The sequence below is a fragment of the Epithele typhae genome (assembly GCF_022376455.1).
Source record: "Epithele typhae strain CBS 203.58 chromosome Unknown BXZ73scaffold_57, whole genome shotgun sequence".
Lineage (NCBI taxonomy): Eukaryota > Fungi > Basidiomycota > Agaricomycetes > Polyporales > Epitheliaceae > Epithele > Epithele typhae.
The window spans coordinates 31,716-52,728 of record NW_025954248.1 but is presented as its reverse complement, the minus strand read 5'-3'; the positions used below and the strand labels follow the sequence as shown (position 1 = coordinate 52,728).

Genomic DNA, 21,013 nt, shown 5'->3' with positions numbered 1-21,013 from the left:
GAACACCGATGTGTTTAATGCTCGGTGACAGCTTTCTGATGAGCATGGCGATGGTCTCGCTGGCTGGCGAGTATTTTTATGCAGGGTGGTGTCATCGCACATGTTAGAACGGAAGGAAACCAATTAATCAGCACGGAATGCACCGTCTGTTTCCACGTATTAGAGCTTCTCAGAGATTGTTGTACATCTGTCAGAGCACTGGACTCCATACCACTGCAGAGACGAACCAATGGAAAGGTTACATCATTATCGCCAGGTTTGTGTATATGGTGCGTCCACAAGGCCTCGTATAAAGAGAAGATCTACACTGGCATTTACACCGTCCTCTCCCCACAACACAATGTCAATGAAAGACCTCGGTGACCAAGTTTCGCAAGTGATCGAAGAATATCAAGATCTGTATGTCCCATTCTGCAGAAATGAAAGCGCTTCTCATTACCTCCCTGGTATGCCTATATAGTTACTCAAATGATTACGTACCCATCGCAGCAGCTGGTCAGCACTCTGTTCATATGAGATTTGGAAAGAGGTTCACATCTACAAGTCATCCTTGTCTTCGACCATCTCCTCACGTTCAGCCGAGAGGTCAATTTCTTCTGGAACCGGCGCGTGTCCGGACCGACAGTACTATTCATCTTGAATCGCTATCTTGCCCTGATTTACCGAATTTCGTTGTTCATTATATTTCACCCATTTACCGACCAGGTGTGTATTCATGAAAACTTCTTAGATGTCGGCACTCACTTTCTCGTGCTTTGCAGACGTCAGTTTAATGCTTAATATGATTAACTTCCTTGAGCTCAAGTTCATGTACAACAGTTGCACTACGCTGGACAACACCGTGTTTGTCTTGGAATACATGCAACCCCTTCCTCCTGCAGGTTTGTATGACACTACTCATCACTTGATAGTAATGACGAGCATTATCCGCTAGCATTCTCCGCAATGCGCGCATTAGCGCTGAGTCAAAGCCGCCCACTTGCGATACTGGTGCTGGTATTCTCCATCATGAATGTGGGCTTGAACTTTGTACGTGTAAACTCTTCATTTATTTATCTAAACGGCTCGTAATGTTGGTCCTACAAACAGGGTGTTCTTGCATATCGGATGCAGAGCTTCAGTGATCCCATTTTCGGTTGCGTCGTGACTTACCTTCCAATCCCCAGGCCCTTCCTGGTATCGTGAGTATGCTCTCGAAGTGTGGTGGTTGTGGTTTCTAACACCTCTGATCACACAGTGGTACGTACTCCTGGCAGTTGTATATTCAACTGTAGCGTTTTATCTGGATTCTGGTCTGCTTCAGGGGAGGTACTTTCTCGGTCACTGCTGATGCTCGCAGATGGAACCGTTATCTTTCTCACCTGGAAAACTGTCCGATCTTCGGGAATGAAACCGAATGATAGAGGGGTAACAGGTCCTCCGCAAACATTCGCGAACATCATGCTACACAACGGTCCGTTAAGTTAATTTCTGTCTCTGAAAATATGCTGAGTTACGACTCGTTCCCAGGAGTCATGTATTTCGTGTATGTTGCGCAGCATTTCCTTCAAACTCTTGTCCAATGTGCACTTTATTGGGCAGTGTTTTTCTCATTTTGAACACTCTCCGCATGGCAACCACCTTGAGAGGGGTAAGCAACATAGTATGTGGTGTCCCATCCGTTTATCCCTAATTCGATGGGTACCAGATCATATCTCCTATTCAAATCTCCTTGATTGGCAGTTTCGGCGATCCGTAAGTATAACCTGGAGTGTTTCTATTACTGCTGAATTCTCATATCATTCATTACAGTCTCACCACGATCCTCGTCTCGCGATTTCTGCTTGACCTGCAGGAGGTTCATCAGCGGACCATCAAGCTCGGTTCAGACGACCCACTCCACTCGTCTGCGTCTGATTGCCAGGTCGGAATCGGATCCCTGCGATTCGCGGTGGACGCTATGGGATCCATCAGAGCCGACCTTAGGATTCTGGACAACGTCAACGGCTTGGAAGAAGACGACTATCCTGTGGCAGGCGAAGAGACGCGGGGAAGGGTGGATGTGGACAGCACGGCATAGGCACGTCTGTTGAAAACTTGATGCATGGAACCTGACCTCGGGAGAAGTGCGGAGCCTGGCGCACCAACCGTGCTCTGAGTAAAGCTGATCGCCCTTTAGATTGAACCTATCATGGACCGGAAAACACGACAAAAAGTCTGGAAATTCCGTAGTGCTGGCTTGTTTATCTTGCGATGGCCCAAATACGGCGGCGGTGTCTCTTGCTTTCTGATTTTCGAATTGTATGTATTGCGGATTCTGTGCGGTGCTGCATCCAGGCTATGATGTATCTATTAATTATTCTTGCACATGCCGAAATGACACCCCTGAGTTCAGACTCGTTCTGAGCTGAATTTAGTCACACAAAGAGGACGAACGCAAGAGGAGGCCACAGAGTAGCACATGAAACTTCAAACTGTGATGCACTCGTCCACATTTTCGGACTACTACAGAAAGCGTGCCCGCTGCGGACACGAAGAAAGTGTACGTCATAACAGATGAGCATCTAGGGCAGGGAGTCGTGCGAATGAGAGAGCAGAACATCATCTGCCGTATATTGCCTTGCTTCATGAGCGAATCACGCGCATAAATGCATCTGTATGTCGCGCATTGAGCCATCACTGGGGAGCGCTCACCATCGTGCAGCTCCTCGTCCAGGTCAAGTCCACGCATTCATGAATATCTCCGCCTGCTCGTCATCCCCCCTTCATATTTCCACCGGCCTGCGTGCCGCGCCCTTTCCCCCTACCAACCACCACCGCCCGCCACGCGGAATATCCTTCAACCTGAGCTCCAGAAGACGCCGCAGCGCAGGGCTAACGAACTCGCTCGTCTGCTCCCACCGCCGCTCGACGCTGGGCCATCAGCTCTACTAAGGCAATATCCTCCAGCGCCCCCCGTGCGCACGTCTGGTGTCGAAGCCGGTCGATCCGGGGAGACACGCACAGAGCGCAACGACGCAGATCGACGGGACGGTCTCAGCGAACTGGAGCGTGAGTGGGGGGAACGCCACGACGCGGCGGGCCTCGCGCACCACTGGTTGTCCACCTCGGTGATGCTCGATGCGTGGCGGCGAGGGACGGCGGCAGGGAAGTGCAGAGAGAATTAGGGAAGCTCGGAAGTGGACCAGGGTGCGGCTAGCAGGGGTGAGCTTCGGGACTAGGGGACGGACCTTGTATTCACGCACATCGCACTCGCCATAATCCCGAGAGACCGGAGACGGAATCAGGGTAGCAGAGGGTCCCCTCAGAGCCAAGGACGACGATGGTTCCACCGGAAGCGTGGGGCGTGGGATGCAGTCAAAATCCAGAAAAGGGCGCATAGACAGCGGGCGCGTTTCATGAGGATGCACACTTATAGTCAATGCACAGGCCGGGATCAGGAACGAAAAGGCGTCTGGGACTGGTGTATCCGGTAGAGATCTCCCCCTCCTCCTCTGGCCTCGCCGTCGCGCCGTCGCGCCGCACCCTCCAAGTCGTGGTGAAACACAGCGCGCACAACGTGCACGAGTACACGGTACGTCATACCTCGCGCGCCGATGGCGCGCCCGAGCAATTGTTTGCCACGCTTGAGGTAAATACTGCGCATCCGTCCACCCGCACCATCACTTATGTCTTGTGTGCATTGCATGCGTGATACCATCACTTCGCGGGATAAGACCTTGCAAACAGAATCGATCGGCGCTCTGCGTACATGATAGACACGGCGAGCATGACCAGCGCTCACCGTCGAGGTTGCTCGCAGGGTCAAAGTTCGCATGTTTGATGACCTCGCGCGCCGTCTCCCAGGCCTCCCTCCAGATCTCCACTGGGGTCCGCGCCGCGCCGTCGCTGTCGACCCACCACCACCGCTCGTCGCACGAGATCTCCGTCCGCAGCTGCCTCAGCCTCCGCAGCGAGGGGCCGAGGAACTCGCTCGTCGACCCCCACTGCCGTTCGACGGCGGTCTCGTGCACGAGCTCCTCCATCACCTCTGGGTCGAGGCCAGTGTGCCGCGCGGCTGCGGACGCCTGGTTTCGTAACCAGGGAGACAGGAGGAGAGCGAGAGGAAGGGGAGCGTCGGGACGGCCTGGAGGGGCTGCATACGGAGGGGGACGAGCGTTAGCGATGCGGATCACAGTGCGGCGAGGAGCGGATTCTGAGTGAGGCGCGGGGGTCAGCGTTCGGAGGGAAAAGAGCGGGGGGAAACGCGGCGAGGCCGTGACGAACCATGTATTCGCGCACGTCGCACTCGCCCCGCGTGACCACGAGCTCGAGCGATCGCAGCCCGGGAACGACACCACACAGCGTGTCCCAGACACGATCCGGGTCCGCAATTGTGGGTGTCGCGTGGGGCTCGGCGATGGCAGGATTCGGAGGCGTCCTCCTCGTCCACTTCGGTGTCTCTGCGCCAGTACACGTTGGCGAAGACGCGGGATATAGCAAGGGATTAGGCGCTTCTGGAGGTGGAAGAGGCTGCGAGGGCATTTTGGCGGTCCAGGAGGGGAAATGTTGCAAGAAGGACGTCGTCATGGAGAGAGAGAGAGATGAGGTCCATGTTCACGAGTCGTCGTCGATATCTCGAGATTTTCTTGTAAGCGGTGTGACCCTAGCTGGACCTTGTAGGAGGAGAGACAGAAAGACGGACTGGAGAGAGAGATGAGGCTAAGCGAGGGCCGGGAGTAGGAGGAAGCAATTTCAAATGCTGCGCCTGGGTCGTAGGGCGTCAACGCTCGACGCAGTCTCGTGACTCGTCGTGCTCTTCTCCCAATCCCATCAAGCCACGGCCTCCTCTTTCCCATCGCTCCTTGACCTCGTACCACCACCATCTCCTCCAGCGTCTACCCTCTCCCTGCCGACGCCCTCACCCCCAGGTACGATGTCGCCCTCCAACAAGAAGGGCAAGAAGAAAGCCAAGGCCCCCATCCCCGCGATGATGAGCCCCCCGCCTGCACTCCGACAGCCACCGCCCGGCGTCCTCGACTACGTCAACGGTGAGCCCGTTTTCCGCGACCCCGGCGACTTCCTGGACGACCTGGAAGACCCGGAAGTCGAAGCCGAATGGCACGACTACTACGAGGACGAAGCCCTCGAGGCCGAGTCCCTCTTCGCTCGCCCTGGCCACCGCGCGCAGCCCTCCTGCTCCCGCGCTGGTCCCTCCTCCCGCCCCCAAGCCCCCGCGACCCCCCCTCCCTTCCCACCCGACGCGGTCCAACCCGACGGGCTCCACCCCTACAACAATCCGTTCCGGATGCCGCCCAACGGGGACCCCCGCTGGCTCGTCTGGGACGCGGAGTGGCTGCGCATCCGCGACGCCCTCCAAGCCTCCATCGGCGACCACGTCCGTCTCCCCGACCGGGAGCAACTGGCCGTCGCCACTGACCCCCCGCTGGTGGCCCCCCCGGCTGCCTCCACGCCCCCACCCAGCGTCGCCGCCCCTACCCCAGGCCCGGCCGCCCCTCCCCTCCCCCTGCCTCGGGCGCGAAACAAATCCGCCTGGAGCCTATCCTGCAAGAGGTCCTCGGACTCCTCCTCCGTGACCGACTTGAGGTCACCACCGACCTCGTCTCCTGCCGCATTGCCCAGACCTTCCTGGCGCACGGACACTCCGCCTTCGAGGCGCAGAAGCTGATCAGCGACCACCCGCTCCTGATCGCCGCCCTCCCCCTCCTCATCCGGCTGACGCGCGAGCACGCCGCCGCCGCCATCCAGCACCACGCCCCGGCCGCGCGTCCCCTCGACCCTGCTGCACCGGCGTTCACGCCCCCCACGCCCCCACGCCCCCCCACGCCCACACGGCACACGCCCCCTCTGCGCCTGCGGCCCCCACGCCCGCGCCCACGCTCCCTGCCTCCCCTCACCCCCCTGATCGGATGGAGGTCACACCCCCCGCCTCCCCCATCCCTCATGTCCGCCTCCCCTCTCCGGCCCCTCATGCCCCTGAGGTCGAGATGGCGACACCGCCCCCAGCTGACACCCCGGAGCCCGACGCGGCGGACGCACACCCGCCAGCGCCCCCTCCCGCAGCCTCGCCCCCCACGCCCACCCGGCCTCCCTCCCCCTCTCCCGCCCCAACCCCCACGCCCACACGGCCTCCCTCCCCCATGACCGTCGAGCCCTCGGGCTTGGCGGCTCTGCCGCCGCGCCCCGAGCCCGTTGCCGCCGTCCCTGAACCCATGACCTGGGCGAAGGTTGCACGCCGACGGGGTCGGGGATCGGGCCGGGCCGCTGCCGCACCGCCCCCCGCAGGTGCACAGCAGGCCGCCGCGCCCCAACCCCCCACGCAGGCCGCGGGCCCTCCGCCCAGGCCCTCCCTCCTCCAGGCCACGCTGCAGGCGCTCCGCCAGCGGCGTCCCGCGGGCTCTGCCCGCATCCTCTATTTCCACGAGGTCGACCCCGGCACGGCGCAACGACGCAGCCTGTCGGACGCGTCCCTCCTGGACATCTTCCGAAAGGAGTGCGGCGCTCCCATCACCCGCATCTCCACCAACCCGGCGCGCACGCGCTGGACGGTGCTCCCGACCGCCCCGCCGCCGGGCCACACCATTGACGCCGACGCTCAAGCGCGCGTCATCCACTCCCGACTCGAGGCCGTGCTCGGCACGCCTCTCCGACTTTCCCGCTTCGTCCATCGCGTCTCCGTGGTCTTCCCCCACGTCGAGTGCGAGGACATCACCCCCCATGGCGAAGCTGGCCGGATCGCAGCCCCCGAGGCTCTCCGCGCCGCTATTGCCCACACGCAGTCCCGGGTCTGGGACGACGCCCTCCTGCGCGTCTCCCAGGCCCCTAACGCAATCCGTTGGGGCCCACACCCTGACCGCTCCACCACCGCCGCGTTGTTCGTCGACTTCGACGACGACGCTCACTTCAAGGTACTCCGGGCCGTCCACGGGACGCGCCTCCTCTTCAACAACGGGCCGCGTGAGTGCACCCCCACCCGCCTCGCCCCCCTTCGCACCCAGTGCTCGAACTGCCAACGGTTCGGGCACGTGGCGCCCCGCTGCCGCGCACCACCGACGTGCGGCATGTGTGCGGGCTCCCACGACACCCGCCTACACGCGCTCCGCGTGCCTGGCCCTCTGCAACGCGAGTTGAAGTGCGCGAACTGCTCCGGCAGCCACGCGGCCTTCGACTCATCGTGCCCCCGCCGCCTCCCGGCCGCGCAGGGCGCGAATGACGCACACCACCCGCAGGGTGCGCAACCGCGCGACCCACGCAAAGGAAGGCCGGCGGCAGGTCGGTCATAGGCCAACACGGTACCAGGTAAGAAGTGTGACGAATCTGACTACGTATCATCCGCACTCGCTTCACGACTCGTTTCGGACATTCCTCGGGCGCCCGCGGCCCGCTCACTCGCCCCAACTTGCTACGGCAGGGGTCCCGTGCCGCTCGGCGTCAAACGAAAGCGGGATAGAGCTTTAGCGGCATCTTACTCTCGATACGGTACTTACGTACGACCTTTGTGAGATACTGGGATAAGCAGATCATAATAATAATAATAAAAAGCCTCCTCTTTCCTCATCCTCGTCTTACGCCTCTCGTCTCCGCTATGCACACGCTCTTCCAATCTTGTCAACACAGCGCCGTCCATATGCCCCTTTCCCCTTTCCCCAATGCCCGAGCCCTCGCTTGTTGGCGGGCCCCGTACGGCTTCATGCTCAGGCTGGAGTCTGGAGTCATCGCTAGATCAGCACCGTCATTCGTACGGTTTCGCGGGAGATGGTCGGACCCGTAGATGACGATCTGGAGCGTGAGCTAGCGGCTGTCGGTGTGTGTTCCTACCCTCGATCATCGCACCGCCTACTCACGTTTCCACCACCCTCCATTCACGCCATCAAGCCCTCTTTGCCTCGTCCCCATTGCTCTCTTGGCTGCACGTCCAGCTCGACTTCCCGACCTCACGTAGCACCCGCCACGTCTTGCACAAGGCCGGCGGCGGCAACAAGTGTCGCGTCTGCGGCTCCGCTCCGTTCTCTCGCGCGGACGATCTCCACATTTCTCGCCCTCGCGCTCTCGCTCTCGCCGTGCGCAGCTTCGCCTACTTCCTACGCCACCGAGAAGGCGAAGCATCCGTTCAGTTCGGAGGCCGCGGACGGAGGCGTCAAGTGGCTGGACCAGCGGTCGTGGTGGATCAAGCAACGGGCGCAGAGACAAACACGGTCGAGGTCTGCGAGGGGGGGACGGAAAAAACGCACACGGGCTCATTGAAAACGGTACGGACGTCGATTTGGGGCGACGCTGGACGGTGAGTGCTCCCGTGTTGGTTTTTACGAGATTCCGCGGTACCAACCTTGGTGCTTTTCCGACAAGACCGGCAAGCAACAGAGTTTACCATGCTCTCTTTTATGTACCTCCACCACGCTCTGTTCTTCACGCGAGCGGGCGTATGAGGGTCGTCTTTCCTCTGCAAGTGGGCCTCATGTTCCTTCACACTTCTCGAACGAGCCGAGCCCCCAAGTTCACGACCGGCGAACCTCAGTCTCCCGATCCTGGCTGACATACCCCTTCTCATCCTCCATACCCTCCGGCTGCCTTCAACATAAAGACCTCTGCTGCTATAGCCACATTTACCGCCTCACCCCCCGTCACGCTTCCCGTCTTCGCAGGCCATGGCTTCGTGAGCTGGGTCGAGATCGATAGTACGAAGTACCTCGGCAACGCCCCAAACTACAAGGGTACGTGTTTTTATTCCCCCCTCCCCGCGCAGCTTTTGACCGCAACGCGTAAGCCCCAGTCTCATCCGCCTCATCTCAGACATCGGCCCGGTCAAGGGTGCGGACCTCTTCTGTGGTCTCAGCGCGCAGCCGGCAGAGATCGTTGCCCCCGCGAATTCCGGGAGCACGGTCGCGTTTCAGTGGTCGTGCAGTGCGAGCCAGAAGGTACGTGCCCCAGTTTGGTCGCCCGGATTCGGGGTGCTGATCGACGCGCATGCAGTGGCCACACAACACGGATCCTTTGATCACCTACATGGTATCATGCGGGAACGTCACCCGCGATAAGTTCAACTCGACGGACGCGCAGTGATTCAAGATCGACCAGGTCGGGAAGAAGAGAGACGGAGCGCAGGCGGATACCAGTGAGTCGTGTTCTGCTCCTTGTCTCGCACCCATCCCGACCCGTGTACCTTCGCAGTGAATGGCGACTCCTTCACCTCGACAACCTCATCCCATGCGTCATCCGCCACGAGATCAACGCCCTCCACCCCGCAGTGACGGAGGGCGGCGCCGAGTTCTACCCGTCCTACACTCAGGTCCGCATTGGCGGCTCGGGCAACGGCACTGTGTACGACACTGTTACCTTCCCCGGCGCGTACAACGACACGGACCCTAGCATCTTCGACCCGATCGTCTTTGACAACGACAACTACGTCTTCTCCGGCGGCGCGCCCTCGAACCTGGCCGGGACATTCGACGGCACCGGCGACGCGATCACTTACGCCTCGACCTTCCCTTTCGTGAGCGGCACGACCTCTACCGAGGGCGCCGCGGATATCGGAAGACCGCGTCAGGCTCTCCGTGACAACGACAAGAAACGGCTCCCTGTTCACCAATGGCTCATGGAAGAGCCGGCGCAAGCTCAAGAAGCGCGCCATCGCTGAGGACGCGGTCGTCTTCCCGCGGGACATCTCGCGCGTGATGGCACGGATGCTACGTTCTTGGACTGAGTACTGAGCGCTGACGCCCGCTCGCCCCATTTCCTCCCCTCACCTCCACGGCCGCACAAGGACATCCTCCTCGCTGCCCGGTACAGCAGTACGACGTTATCAGCATGGTTTCGGATGGGCACGATTCATGGACTCAACTATGTTGGACTACGCCTACACGACTGGTATGACGGGCCTGGGGCCCTTTCACGATGCTACGTCTGCTGTATCTAGTAACTGCTTATTATGTGCTCACCACCACCATCGTTTGTGGCTCATAGCCGTCGGGTGTAATCATATCCGCTCTTTTACTGGTTGCTTTTTGCGTGCGGACAGCTTCGGTTGTGCGGCATGGCGGAAGATATGACGTCACAGTACCGGGGCTTGCATTGCAACTAAGGATGCCCTGGCTGACAGCCGCAGACGGTCCCGATTATGCAAGCGCTCCCCGGGTGGCGAGCCCATCTCGCTGACATCAAGTCAGCCGCCGTCACCCCCGGGGATCCCCGCACGACCGGCGTATAAATTCTACGGCGGACACTTGGGCGGGAGATGCAGAGAGATTTGGAACCCAGTTTTTGCGCGAGCTTGCGAGGCTCTTTCTCAAGGCCTCGAGCGATCTCGAGCGTATCTTGGAAGTCGACGACTACCTGTACACACCTATTTTGGGGCCCATTACGAGCCGCGACAGGGCCATCCCCGAGAGCTCACGTTTGTGCGCGTCACCGGTGGACGCGAACGGCCAGGGCCCAGTCGGCATCTTCGAAGGGGGGACTTTTGAGAGCGGTGAGTCGTGCGGGATCGCGTGCTGGAGTAGTGGGGGCGCGAACTGGGGCACGTCCGAAGCGGGGCTCAGTTTCCCCTGGATCGCGGGGTCGTAGACGCAGCTGAAAATATCGTACGCACTTGGCTGCGTAGAGGTTCAGTGCGCTTAGTCTGGGACGTGCGCCTCCACTTATCTCTGGTGTCCATTCTATACCTCGGTACGGCCTACCGCTCATACCTGCATTTCGCGGAATAAAACCCTGCAAACAGAACCGATCAGCTCCCGCATGTACGACAGACACCAGCGCTCACCGTCAAAACTCCTCGCAGCGTCAAAGTCCGCGCGTTCGATCAGTACCCGCGCCCTCTCACCGTCCTCCCGCCAGATCTCCACCGGCCGGCGCGCCGCACCCTCGCCCTCGACCCACCACCACCGCTCGTCGCGCGGGACCTCCTCCCGGAGCTCCCGCAGCCTCCCCAACGCGGGGCGCACGAACTCGCTCGTCGGGCCCCACCACCGCTCGTCCTCGTCCCCGCGCGCGAGCTCCGCGCGGGCCTGCAGGTTGACGAAGTTGTTCGATTCAGGCCGCGGCATGCAGGAGCTCAGCGCGACGAGCTGGAGCGACGGTGCGGCCGCGACGAGCCGCGGAGGGAGAGAGAGGAGCGCCTCGACGCGGCGGACCTCCGTCGCGCGCAGGTCTTCGATCTCGGACATGCTCGGGGCGAAAAATGGGTGCGTGGGCGCCGGGAAATGGAGGGCGATGTGGAAAATCGCCGAGGCTTTCAGCGCGGGCAGCAGCGAGTCCTAGTCGCGTGGCGCGGGAGGGTTAGCACGGAGAATGGGCGTGGGGTGGAAGGACGGGCGGACGTACCACGTAGTCGCGCACATTGCACCCTTCCGCTGTGACCTCGAGGGAGCGGAGGTGAGGCGCGGCAATGCAAAGGGACTTCCACACGTGCTCCGGTTCGTTCAAGACAGGACTCATCTGCAGTGTGAGAGCGAAGGGCCGGGTTGCTTCGAGCAGCGGGAGGAAGTCGAGGACACCGGGGCCGGATAGTGATACTAAGGTGTCCCCTAACGATACATGGTCGACGTGTCCTATGCGTCGGGCGGTGTCTTTGGTAACGATAGAATGAGGCGATTGAATACTGAGCTCCTTCAGGCCAGTAGGCCAGCGGTCGCCCACCCCCACAGATAATATCGGGTCTTTGCCTTGCAGCCATAAGGACAACGTGAGAAGGTTGGGGCACAGCGTCACGAAACTCGTGGCCACCGCTAAGGAGCATGTGAGAGAGAGGTGGCGGATCGAGGGAAGGCTTTCATCGGGTGTTCTGAAGGCGTTCGGTAGCACGGAGACATGGCTGAAGTCAACTGTAAAAGTTTGTACGCTCGGGATGGAGGCAAGGACGGATATGAGGGTCGCAAGCTCGGGAGTGTGATATGGTTCGTCGTAGGAGTCAGTCAAATGGAGTGTTAATGAGGCAATTTTCGAGCTTGAAAACATGGCTGGCAGAAGAGAGATCGTCTCAAAGGCGATGATCACCAGACTCGCTTGCTTGAGATAGCGCATCGTGCCGATGGCTCGGCTGAGACTTTCTTTGTCTTCTTCGACGAAGGATTCGAAGTTCCAGAGCTCGATGGTGCGGAGGTTGGAGGCGTGGCTGAGAAATTCGTGCAGAAGCGGTACATCGGCTCGTTCGAAGAACCCCGTGGTGAAGTGCTGGAGGTGTTGGACGCGAGGGACCTGAGAAAGCGGCTCTGGTGCGCGCATGTACTCCCACAGGGCATAGGCCTCAGAGGAATCGTTTTCGGGCACGGACCTGTACTTGTCTCTGCTCCAGCGCAGACTGGTAAAGGCATGGGATATGGCGAGTCGATAAGCGTGTTTGGAGGTGTACGACGTCGCCAGTGCCTCCTTGCAGTCTAGGAGGGAGAAGATTTCGATGAGAACGTCGTCGTTCAGCGATAGGAGGGAGGTAGAAGCCATATTCTGGCTATGGCGATGTGTGCGGGGTAGGTTTTTGGGACCACCAGCCGGCGGACTGGCGCGTGGCGTCGCGGGAGGAGAGGGACTAGGAGGGGAGAAAGATGAGGCCATCGATACGCGCAGATCACGCGTCTGTGAGCAGGAGTCGCGACAGCTGTGGGCGGGTGCCTGCGCGTCTGCGTCTCTTCTCCTTGCCCCTCGACCTCGTCGGCTTCCTTTCACTCCTCATCTGCGCCATGCAACCTGTCTTCCACCCTGTAAGCAAAGCATCTTCAAAAAGCCCCATTCGTTTGGCGACCAGCGACCCAACTCTCGCCTCAATGGCCAACCAAGTCATCACTGTCGCTGGATACGGAGGAACGTCGTTTCTACGACCTCTCAGGAGATGAAAATGCTTCTAGACGTGCACCTGTGGTGTTGGAAAGAGGTTGGCTCTGGTGCGTGTCCTTGCTCTCGTTCATCGCGCCGCCCACGCACGTTTTCGTTTTTTCACGCCATCAAGCTCTTTGCCTCGTTTCGGTTGCTCCCTTTGCTGCACCTCCAGCCCGACTTCCCGACCTCACAACCCCTGTCACACCCCCCGCACCGCCAGCGACGGCGACAGGTTCCCCGTCGCTTTGCTACAACCCCGCTCCGTGGCCTCGCGCGGACGATCTCTACGTTTCTCTCCCTCGTGCTTTCGTCGTGCGCGCCCGCGTTTACCTCCTACGACACCGACAAAGGCCAGTTGTCCGCTCAGGTCGGAGGGTGCGTCATGCAGCTGAACTAGCGGTGGTGGTGGGTCGAGGAACGGGCGCAGGGACGAGGTCCGCAAGAGGGAGGACGGAGAAGAGGCACGCGGGCTCATCGAGAGCGAGCGCGGTCGTTGATCCGGCGATGGCTGGATGGTGAGTGCTCCTGTGTCGGTTCTTGCGGGATTCCGCGGTAGCGACCCTGGTGCATTTCCGACAAGAGTCGCTACGCCGTGTAGTAGACTACAAATTCAATGCAATGATCTCCCTCTCCGACCCACTCCGCAGATGTTACCCTATCGGGCCTCGTCCGGCCATGTTTGAACGGTCTTCGGACTTCCATCTTTTCCTGGGTTGGGGCTGGAGCATCATCGGGCTACGGAGGTGTCGATGTGACTTGCAATTTATTTCCAGAAGCAATAGATCACAATGACTACGCCTACTTATGAGCTCTGCCGGACTGTACGCCTGACGAACGCGCATATATGCAGTACTAGAATAGGATCCGGTGGAGATGTGCGCGGGAGGTAGCGGTTTGGCGGAATAAAATACAGGGTACTGAGGAGAAGCCACGCGGGGTCAGCCGCTCCTCCATTTCCCCCTGCAGCGCCGCGACCCGTTCCTCCAGCCGCTCAAATCGCGCACCCATCGCCGCTCACCCGTCGCGCCTACGCCCCGTTCTCCTCGCCCCCACCGTCGTCCGGCGCGCTGGGATCGTGGCCGGGCGTGAACTTGGCCATCGAATGCGTGTAAACGTGCTGTTCGGTGGTCACTCGGGCGCCGTGCGCCACGCACATCACGCACAAGAAAGCGTCTGGGCGCGAAAGGGTCAGCGCGGGCGGCGCCGAGCGCGTGCGAGAGACGTGTACTCGCCGCTTTTGTGGCCGGAAGACGTCGCAGACGAACTCTGGGGTCAACAGGCGCGTCAGAATGAGGTCTATGAGGTCGGGACCAGAGAGGAATTGCTCTGACGCACCGTAGTAACAGGTGATGCAGAGCCAGCACTCGTTCATGTACACTTGTGTCCTGAAAACCACGCATAGCCATTCTGCGTGTTGAGGTGCGGCCGACCCTGTGATCGAGAGCGGTCGATCTTGGGGGACAGACCCGGGTGACACGAGTTCACGAGGACGTCGAGTGCGTGTTCAATCGGCGGAGTCTCGATGTCTCAACGGTTGGGAGAGTCTAGCCGGGCGACCGTCTCAGCATCACTGACTGTAGGAAGAGCCGCAGGGTCAGACTGCAGCGCGGCTGACCACTAAGACAGGAAATCGCAGAGTCACTCAAGTGGAAGTACTCACCGCCGATGGATGAGAGCGCGCGCCCTCTCGCCCACTGCCAGGTCTCCACGAGCCGTTCCTCTTGGATTCACGTTCTCACTCTGGCGGCGCCCGCAACCGTACGAGCGTCGCACCGACGCATGCGCTTTTTGTACTATCCTCTTCTTGCTCTCGGCGGATCGCCGCCGGGGACGCGATCTGCTCGTGAGTCGTCGATCGTGACGCAAGTGCACGAGGCGGGGTGATACGACCCTCAAGCGAGGACGTGGAACGGAAATGGCGACCATACGGTCGGGTTCAGGTATCATCGATGCTGCCCGGTTGAGGTTGACGCGCAAGTAGAGAAGCGCGGCCAATAGGTATGTCTGCGGAAAGTCCCATCAGAGATGCACAACGGCATCGACGATTCCCAAGACGACTCACTGTGAACATCGACACGTCTCAGTCGACGAGCCAACGATGATGTGAAGGAGTTGGGCCGCAGCATCGGGGAAAACAATGTCACATATGCGAGGTCCCCGTAGGTATGGCGATATATAGACTAGCTGTCGCTGGAGAAACAGGCCGGATCTCTAGGGACGGACGTGCACGAGAAGAAAAACGACTCACGAAGCGAAAGCCATCTATCTGCGTCCTGCGCGATGATCGTCCCCCACCCTTTGTGAGGATGGCACCACGCCGCGGGCGGAATGTCCACAGGTTCGAAATAGTTGAGACAGAACCGGCGGAGGCGGTGGGTGAGGGTGAGGGGAATCTGGGACGCCGAACCGTGTCCGGGCATCTACTCGCAGAACGCTTGTGCCTGCGAGCCACCGTCTTTCTCCGCCTCGAAAGCTCTACTCGACGACAGGCTTGAGGAGACATGAGGTGTGCCAACGCGATAAGCGAGACGGGAAGCGCACGACACTGAGAAGGCATCGGTGGACTCCCGCTGGGGGAGGATTGGGAAGAGCGCCGTCGTTGAGGGAAAGGAGGGGCATATGCATCGTCGTCAAGTGATGGAGGAGAGTCTTCCTGGGAACGCTCAACGCTGAGGTGCGGGTTCAGAAGGACAAAGGGAATGCGTTGGCGTGAAAGCTCGCTGATGGTGTAGAACGCAAGAAGTGTGCTCAAAAGTCGGTATATAGCCGATGTTACAGAATACGTACCACGCTCCCTGTTGTACGCCCGTTGCATCCGCCCCAGCTGTCCGCCACCGTTCACCTTCAACCCCTGCTGTAGCGTCATGTCTCCGCCGACCTCCACTCTCGCTCTCCCCCCACCGACGGCCGTCCGGAGCGGCGACGCAAAGATGCCACGGAAGGTAGAGAGGCGAGGGTATCGATGCTCTGGGAACCTTCACGAAATGAAGGACGCAGATGTCCCTGGACATCTGTTCAGAGGACACGAATAGGGGCGGATGAGGAGACGATGCAACGAACCAGGGCAAGCAGACGCACCGAAGTGATCAGAAATCTCCGCTTCTACATCGCCGGTAAGCTCGTGCGAGCGACGGCCACCCTCACCGACGATGACAGCTAGATCGGCCTGAGGTGGTACGCTGCGATGTGTTGCGGCGGTGCTTGAGAATGCGATGGGCCAACCGGAAAGCAAGTCCCCGCGAGACTGCTGAGCGTTCAGCGATGTGCCAGTGTGTAGAAAGGGGGGACCTTCAGCGCGGTACATGACATCCTCATGCCGACCAGAGAGCGGAGAAAGGACGACTCCGGAGAGAGAAGGAGAAGGAGGGATAAAGAGAAGAGACGAAGGCCGATGCAGACGTTAACGACGCCCGGCCCAATGCGCGCTCAGCGCTCAGCACCTGCACGAGACGGCGCTCGCTGCCTCCTCGTCCTCCGCACTACCGCACCCTACTTCTAGGCGGCTCAAAAACACGCCCTTAGGTCGCCAGCAAAGTCACCAGCACACCGGCTCGACGACCGACCTCGGGCTCCAACTCATCTAATCAATCATACACGGAATGGTACTGTTATCTCCTTCGCCCTCGTGGTTCCAGACGTCCCTCTAAAGTCCCCCGAGATGAATCGCTCTTCAGGCATCCTATCTCTCAATGATGACGTCCTCCTCGCGATTTTCTCATTTCTAGATTCCAAGGTGGCACTGGCCACAGCTTCCACCATATAGACTCGCCATCTCTCGCGTCTTCGCCCACCGATCCTGGGGTACAGTTCGCAGTCCCGACGAAGACGATTTCTCCAGAGCCCACATCCTTTCGCGCTACATGTGCGCGCCTGAACCGTTGTCTCAAATGCCCCGCGTCCAACATCTCCGCCATCTTACCCTTGGCTACCACATAGTCGAATTGCCACCTATACATGACATGATCATTCAAGCCTCCAATCCCCGCACCATCAGCATCGAAAAATGCGAGTATTTCCTCCGTCACGAAGGGCCCGTTATCCAAGCCATTGGCGCGATGCGTCACCTCGAGAAGGCACGTCTGCTACGTATCGGCCCCAAGACGGTTTCTTGCCTGCCAGTCATGCTATCCAGTCCGAAACTCACCACTTTGACACTGGGTTTCGACGTTGGCTACTACAGGGGTGGGGACAGAATCGACCTTCCTGCACTCATGTCCTCCCTCGCCTCCGTCTCGAGCATACACACACTCGATCTAGCTTTCAACTACGTCCGTACTTACCCGCATCTACCCAATTCAAACGACTTTACACTTCCTTCAATTCATCGCCTTACTCTCAGCTCTCCCTCTGGGTCCGTTCTCGCACGCATCATGACGCTATGTCCCAACCTTCTCACATTATCATTGCCTCTCACTGGGATGCGTAGTTCCGTCCACACTGCGTTCTCCATGTCGGCGGAGGACCGATGGCCCGCCGGACTAAAAGAGCTCGACCTCCCCTTGTACTTCACCCTTGCGGAGGACACTATCCAGCGCGTCAAGCACGTCAACCGGCTATCATTCGGGGTTCGCAGTGCAATGCCCGGTGGGGACGATTTCGAAGGCTTCCTCCCGCTTCTTGAGGTTTTCCGACCCACCATCCTCAAACTCCAGACGAAGCCCGTCCCTTCCGAGCTGAGCCGCATGTGGGACGCTCTTCCCGTAGCAGCGCCGCTCCCTGGAAATTGTTGTCCCAGCCTCCGAGGGCAACGTGCGCGATTACACCGTACGTCCCCTCGCCGTACTTACTGCTCCCCGCAGGAGGCCAGCGCTGATCCTCCCGCACATGCAGGATCTACTCATCGCCACCCTCCGATACACCTCGATCGTCCACCTCTCCCTCCGCCTCACGCCCACAGACCTGGCCCCCCACATCTCAACCATGGAGGAAGCCGACGACCTCTGCGCCGCGGAGGTCCGCCGCGTCGAGACCCTCCGGTCGCTCCCTCTCCGGCTCATCGAAGCCGTACCGTCTCTCCGCGTCTTCGCACTCTCGTCGTGCAAACCCGGCACCTTGGACTTCGACTCGGGGCCCCTATTTCGCACTCTGGCCCCGCCACAGCCGATCGCGGGGCTTGAGTGCGAGGAGGAGATCCGGCGGCGTTGGGGGCGAAGCAGCGAGTCTCTCAACGCGTCGATGCGGAAGATGGAGGAGTACCGGGCGGAGATCGCGCGCAAAAAGCGGTGGTGGTGGGTCGAGGGCGAGGGAGCGGCGCGGATGCCGGTCGAGATTTGGCGGGAGGACGGGGAGCGGGCGCGGACCTGATCCGACGCGCGGACTTCGATCCCGAGAAGAGTCTCGATGGTGAGTTCGCTTCGCGCCGGAATCGTTTGCGGTGTCGCTGATCAGCTCTGTTCGTAGGATTTTACTCGGACAAGTGTCGCTATGAACGGTAGCCCGGATGCCAGAGGCTATATCTAGTCACCGTGCGTATGTTCACCGCGTATCTTCGCATTATGAGAGCAGGGCAGCGCCGCGAAGAGATAAGAAGACGGCGACCCCGTTTACGATGTAAAACAGTGCCGTTGTTAATTCTGCAGAATAGTATAATCTCCCGTAGATGATCCTGGCAGGTTTTGGCTCAAGGTAACGCACTAAGTTCCGGCCGATTATCGTTGCATGTGACCGCCATCAGCGCCTGGCACTTGCGTAGTTGTTCACGTACTTAGTGCGGATTGTATATGGGCATGGAGCTAAACAAGAGCGGCAGAACTCCATTCTATGCACGTGGAAACGGCGATGGAGGATGGGGTGGTGCACACCATTGCTCGAATAGTGCATATACGCGGTGAACACACGCATGGTGACTAGATATAGCCTCTGGCATCCGGGCTACCGTTCATAGCGACACTTGTCCGAGTAAAATCCTACGAACAGAGCTGATCAGCGACACCGCAAACGAGTCCGGCGCGAAGCGAACTCACCATCGAGACTCTTCTCGGGATCGAAGTCCGCGCGTCGGATCAGGTCCCGCGCCCGCTCCCCGTCCTCCCGCCAAATCTCGATCAGCGTCCGCGCCGCCCCCTCGCCCTCGACCCACCACCACCGCTCGTCGCGCGGGAACTCTGCCCCGAGCTCACTTATCTTCCGCATCGGCGCATTGAGGGACTCGCTGCCCGGTCCCCACTGCCGCTGAATCCCCTCCTCTGTCCCAATTTCTGCGATCATCCGTGGCCCAGCCAGATCGTGGCATACCCCCCAGTTGAATACTCTGCCCAGCTTGCACGACGAGAGTGCGAGGACGCGGAGCGATGGGACGGCCTCGGTGAGTCGCAAGGGGAGCGCTCGGAGCGTCTCGGCACGTTGGATCTCGGGGGCGCAGATGCTGTCGACTTCGGCCATGCTTGAGAAGTCGACGCTCCAGCTGGGGCGTGGGAAGTGGAGGGAGAGGTAGATGAGCGAGGTCGATCGGAGGGCGGCGACGAGTGGATCCTGTGGTCGGGGGAGGATCGTCAAGTTGTGCGGAGTAAAACTGGAAAAGGACGCACCACGTATTCGCGCACGTTGCATTTGCCATCCTCCACGGCGATCGAGAGGGAGCGGAGCTGTGGCGCCGCACCGCGCAGGGTGTCCCACATTCTGCCCGCCTCGGCGAGAACGCTTTTCGTGTGGAGTTCGAGGACGGTGGAGCGGAAGGTCTCGAAGAGCCGGAGCAAGTCTTCAAAGTCAGATCTACCGGCTTCCTGCTCTTCAGAGTCCGATCCGCTGGCTTCCTCCGACTCCTCGAAGTCCGCTCCGCTGGGGATCGGGGTTTCGCCCCCGAACGATAAGCAGGAGACCGGCTTCATCCGTTGGACGGTGTCTTCTGCGATGGTGATGCGTATCGGAAGAGAGAGCTCTTTCAGTTGGGAAGGCCATCTGTCCTCCGCCGACATAGAGAACGTAGCGGGGGTATTATCCCGGGAAAAGAGCCTGAGTGACAGTGTTTCGATGTTGGGGCAAAGCGTGACGATGTATGCAGGGACTGGGCCCGGAAAGGAGGTGAGGGTAAGGTGACGAATCGAGGAAAGGGAAAAATTGTGGGAGGGACGCATAGGCGGCGCAATAGGGAGGTAGATGAGTGCGATGTCCAGAGTGCGTATGCCCGGGGCGGAGGAAAGGCCCAAGAAGAGAGTGGGAAGGTCGACAATGTCCTCGTCAAAATAAAGTGTCAAAGAGGTAAGCTTCTGGCTTGACAAAAGCTCCGGAAAAGCGGAGACCGTTGCAGGTCCGCATTGTGCGAAATCGGCCTGCTCGAGGTGGTGCATCGCGCCGATCGCTTTGGTGACAAGCCCGTCGTTGTCGATGAAGAACTCCATGTTCCTAATTTCGATGGTGCGGAGGTTTAAAGCCTCAAAAAGGAGGCCATAAAGAGGAGGAAGATCAACTTCATTTACGTGACCGATGATAAAATGGCGGAGGTGTCGAATGCGGGGCACTTGGGACAATGGTTCGGGTGCGCGCATGTAGCGCGACAGGCCAAGCGATTCGGAGCCATCCTGTTCATCTGTATCGAATCTTCTGCCAAAGTAGATATCTGCGAAGAAGCTAGAGATCGCGAGTCTGTAGGCGCGTTGAGAGGTTGAAGCTGTGGACAGCGCCGCGTTGGAATTCAGGAAGGAGAAAATCGCGAGGAGGACGTCATCGTCGAGAGAGAGGAGGCCCGAAGGGCGGTTCATCTTGGGAGAGTTTAGAGGAACGTCTGGAGCTATTAGGACGAAATATAAAACCGTACATACCGTTTTGGTGTATTGAATGAGCGAGCCCGTTATCGAACAAGTAGGCTCGATCATCCAGCCGTTCTCGTCGTCACCTCCTCTAACGGCTGGTCAAACTCGTAGGGGAGCCCCGCAGGAGACCCATAAAAGGCAATCACGTGATGTGCATGCCCTCCTCTCGCTCCACTCCCCCGCCCAAACGGGCTCGTTGGGGTACGCCGCCCTCCCCAGGCCCCACGCGCGAGCTCGCGCGCGAGCTCCAGGGTGCGCGCGCGCGCGCGCGACCGGGCGCGCTGCGTGACGGGCGCGTTTCGCCGTGACCCATGGCACGTCCGCCGTGCCTGCACGCGCGACGCTCGACTCGCTCGACTCGCTCTCCCAGGCGGCGGGTCCCGCAGACGTCGCTATACTACATGTTCGACATTACACTAGTGTACAACTAATAGTCATCTATGTCCAACGACGGGAATTCTTCCTGTGCGAAAACCGGGGGC

At 59.7% G+C, this 21,013-nt stretch overlaps 5 protein-coding genes across 5 annotated transcripts; 2 read left to right on the top strand and 3 right to left on the bottom strand.

Annotated features, from left to right (window-relative positions):
• Positions 1-340: 340 nt before the first annotated feature.
• BXZ73DRAFT_80274 (uncharacterized protein) lies at positions 341-2,059 on the top strand (the record flags this gene model as incomplete). Its single annotated transcript, XM_048023245.1, has 8 exons — positions 341-399; positions 461-495; positions 762-881; positions 935-1,029; positions 1,090-1,181; positions 1,582-1,630; positions 1,688-1,734; positions 1,792-2,059. The coding sequence occupies 8 exons, from the start codon at positions 341-343 to the stop codon at positions 2,057-2,059; spliced, it is 765 nt and encodes a 254-aa protein (XP_047874266.1).
• A 4,747-nt stretch (positions 2,060-6,806) lies between these two features.
• Positions 6,807-7,124, top strand: BXZ73DRAFT_4624 (uncharacterized protein; the record flags this gene model as incomplete). Its single annotated transcript, XM_048019658.1, has 1 exon — positions 6,807-7,124. A coding segment is annotated over one exon (318 nt), but the record flags the coding sequence as incomplete, so codon positions are not given.
• Positions 7,125-10,304: 3,180 nt separating this feature from the next.
• Positions 10,305-12,411, bottom strand: BXZ73DRAFT_104861 (uncharacterized protein; the record flags this gene model as incomplete). Its single annotated transcript, XM_048016043.1, has 4 exons — positions 10,305-10,563; positions 10,662-10,683; positions 10,736-11,228; positions 11,296-12,411. 4 exons carry the CDS (start codon positions 12,409-12,411, stop codon positions 10,305-10,307), a joined length of 1,890 nt encoding a protein of 629 aa, XP_047874264.1.
• A 1,399-nt stretch (positions 12,412-13,810) lies between these two features.
• BXZ73DRAFT_104860 (uncharacterized protein) lies at positions 13,811-14,155 on the bottom strand (the record flags this gene model as incomplete). Its single annotated transcript, XM_048016042.1, has 2 exons — positions 13,811-14,049; positions 14,119-14,155. 2 exons carry the CDS (start codon positions 14,153-14,155, stop codon positions 13,811-13,813), a joined length of 276 nt encoding a protein of 91 aa, XP_047874263.1.
• A 4,499-nt stretch (positions 14,156-18,654) lies between these two features.
• BXZ73DRAFT_104858 (uncharacterized protein) lies at positions 18,655-20,480 on the bottom strand (the record flags this gene model as incomplete). The annotated part of the gene is made up of 3 exons (XM_048016041.1): positions 18,655-18,689; positions 18,747-19,254; positions 19,311-20,480. 3 exons carry the CDS (start codon positions 20,478-20,480, stop codon positions 18,655-18,657), a joined length of 1,713 nt encoding a protein of 570 aa, XP_047874262.1.
• Positions 20,481-21,013: the final 533 nt, after the last annotated feature.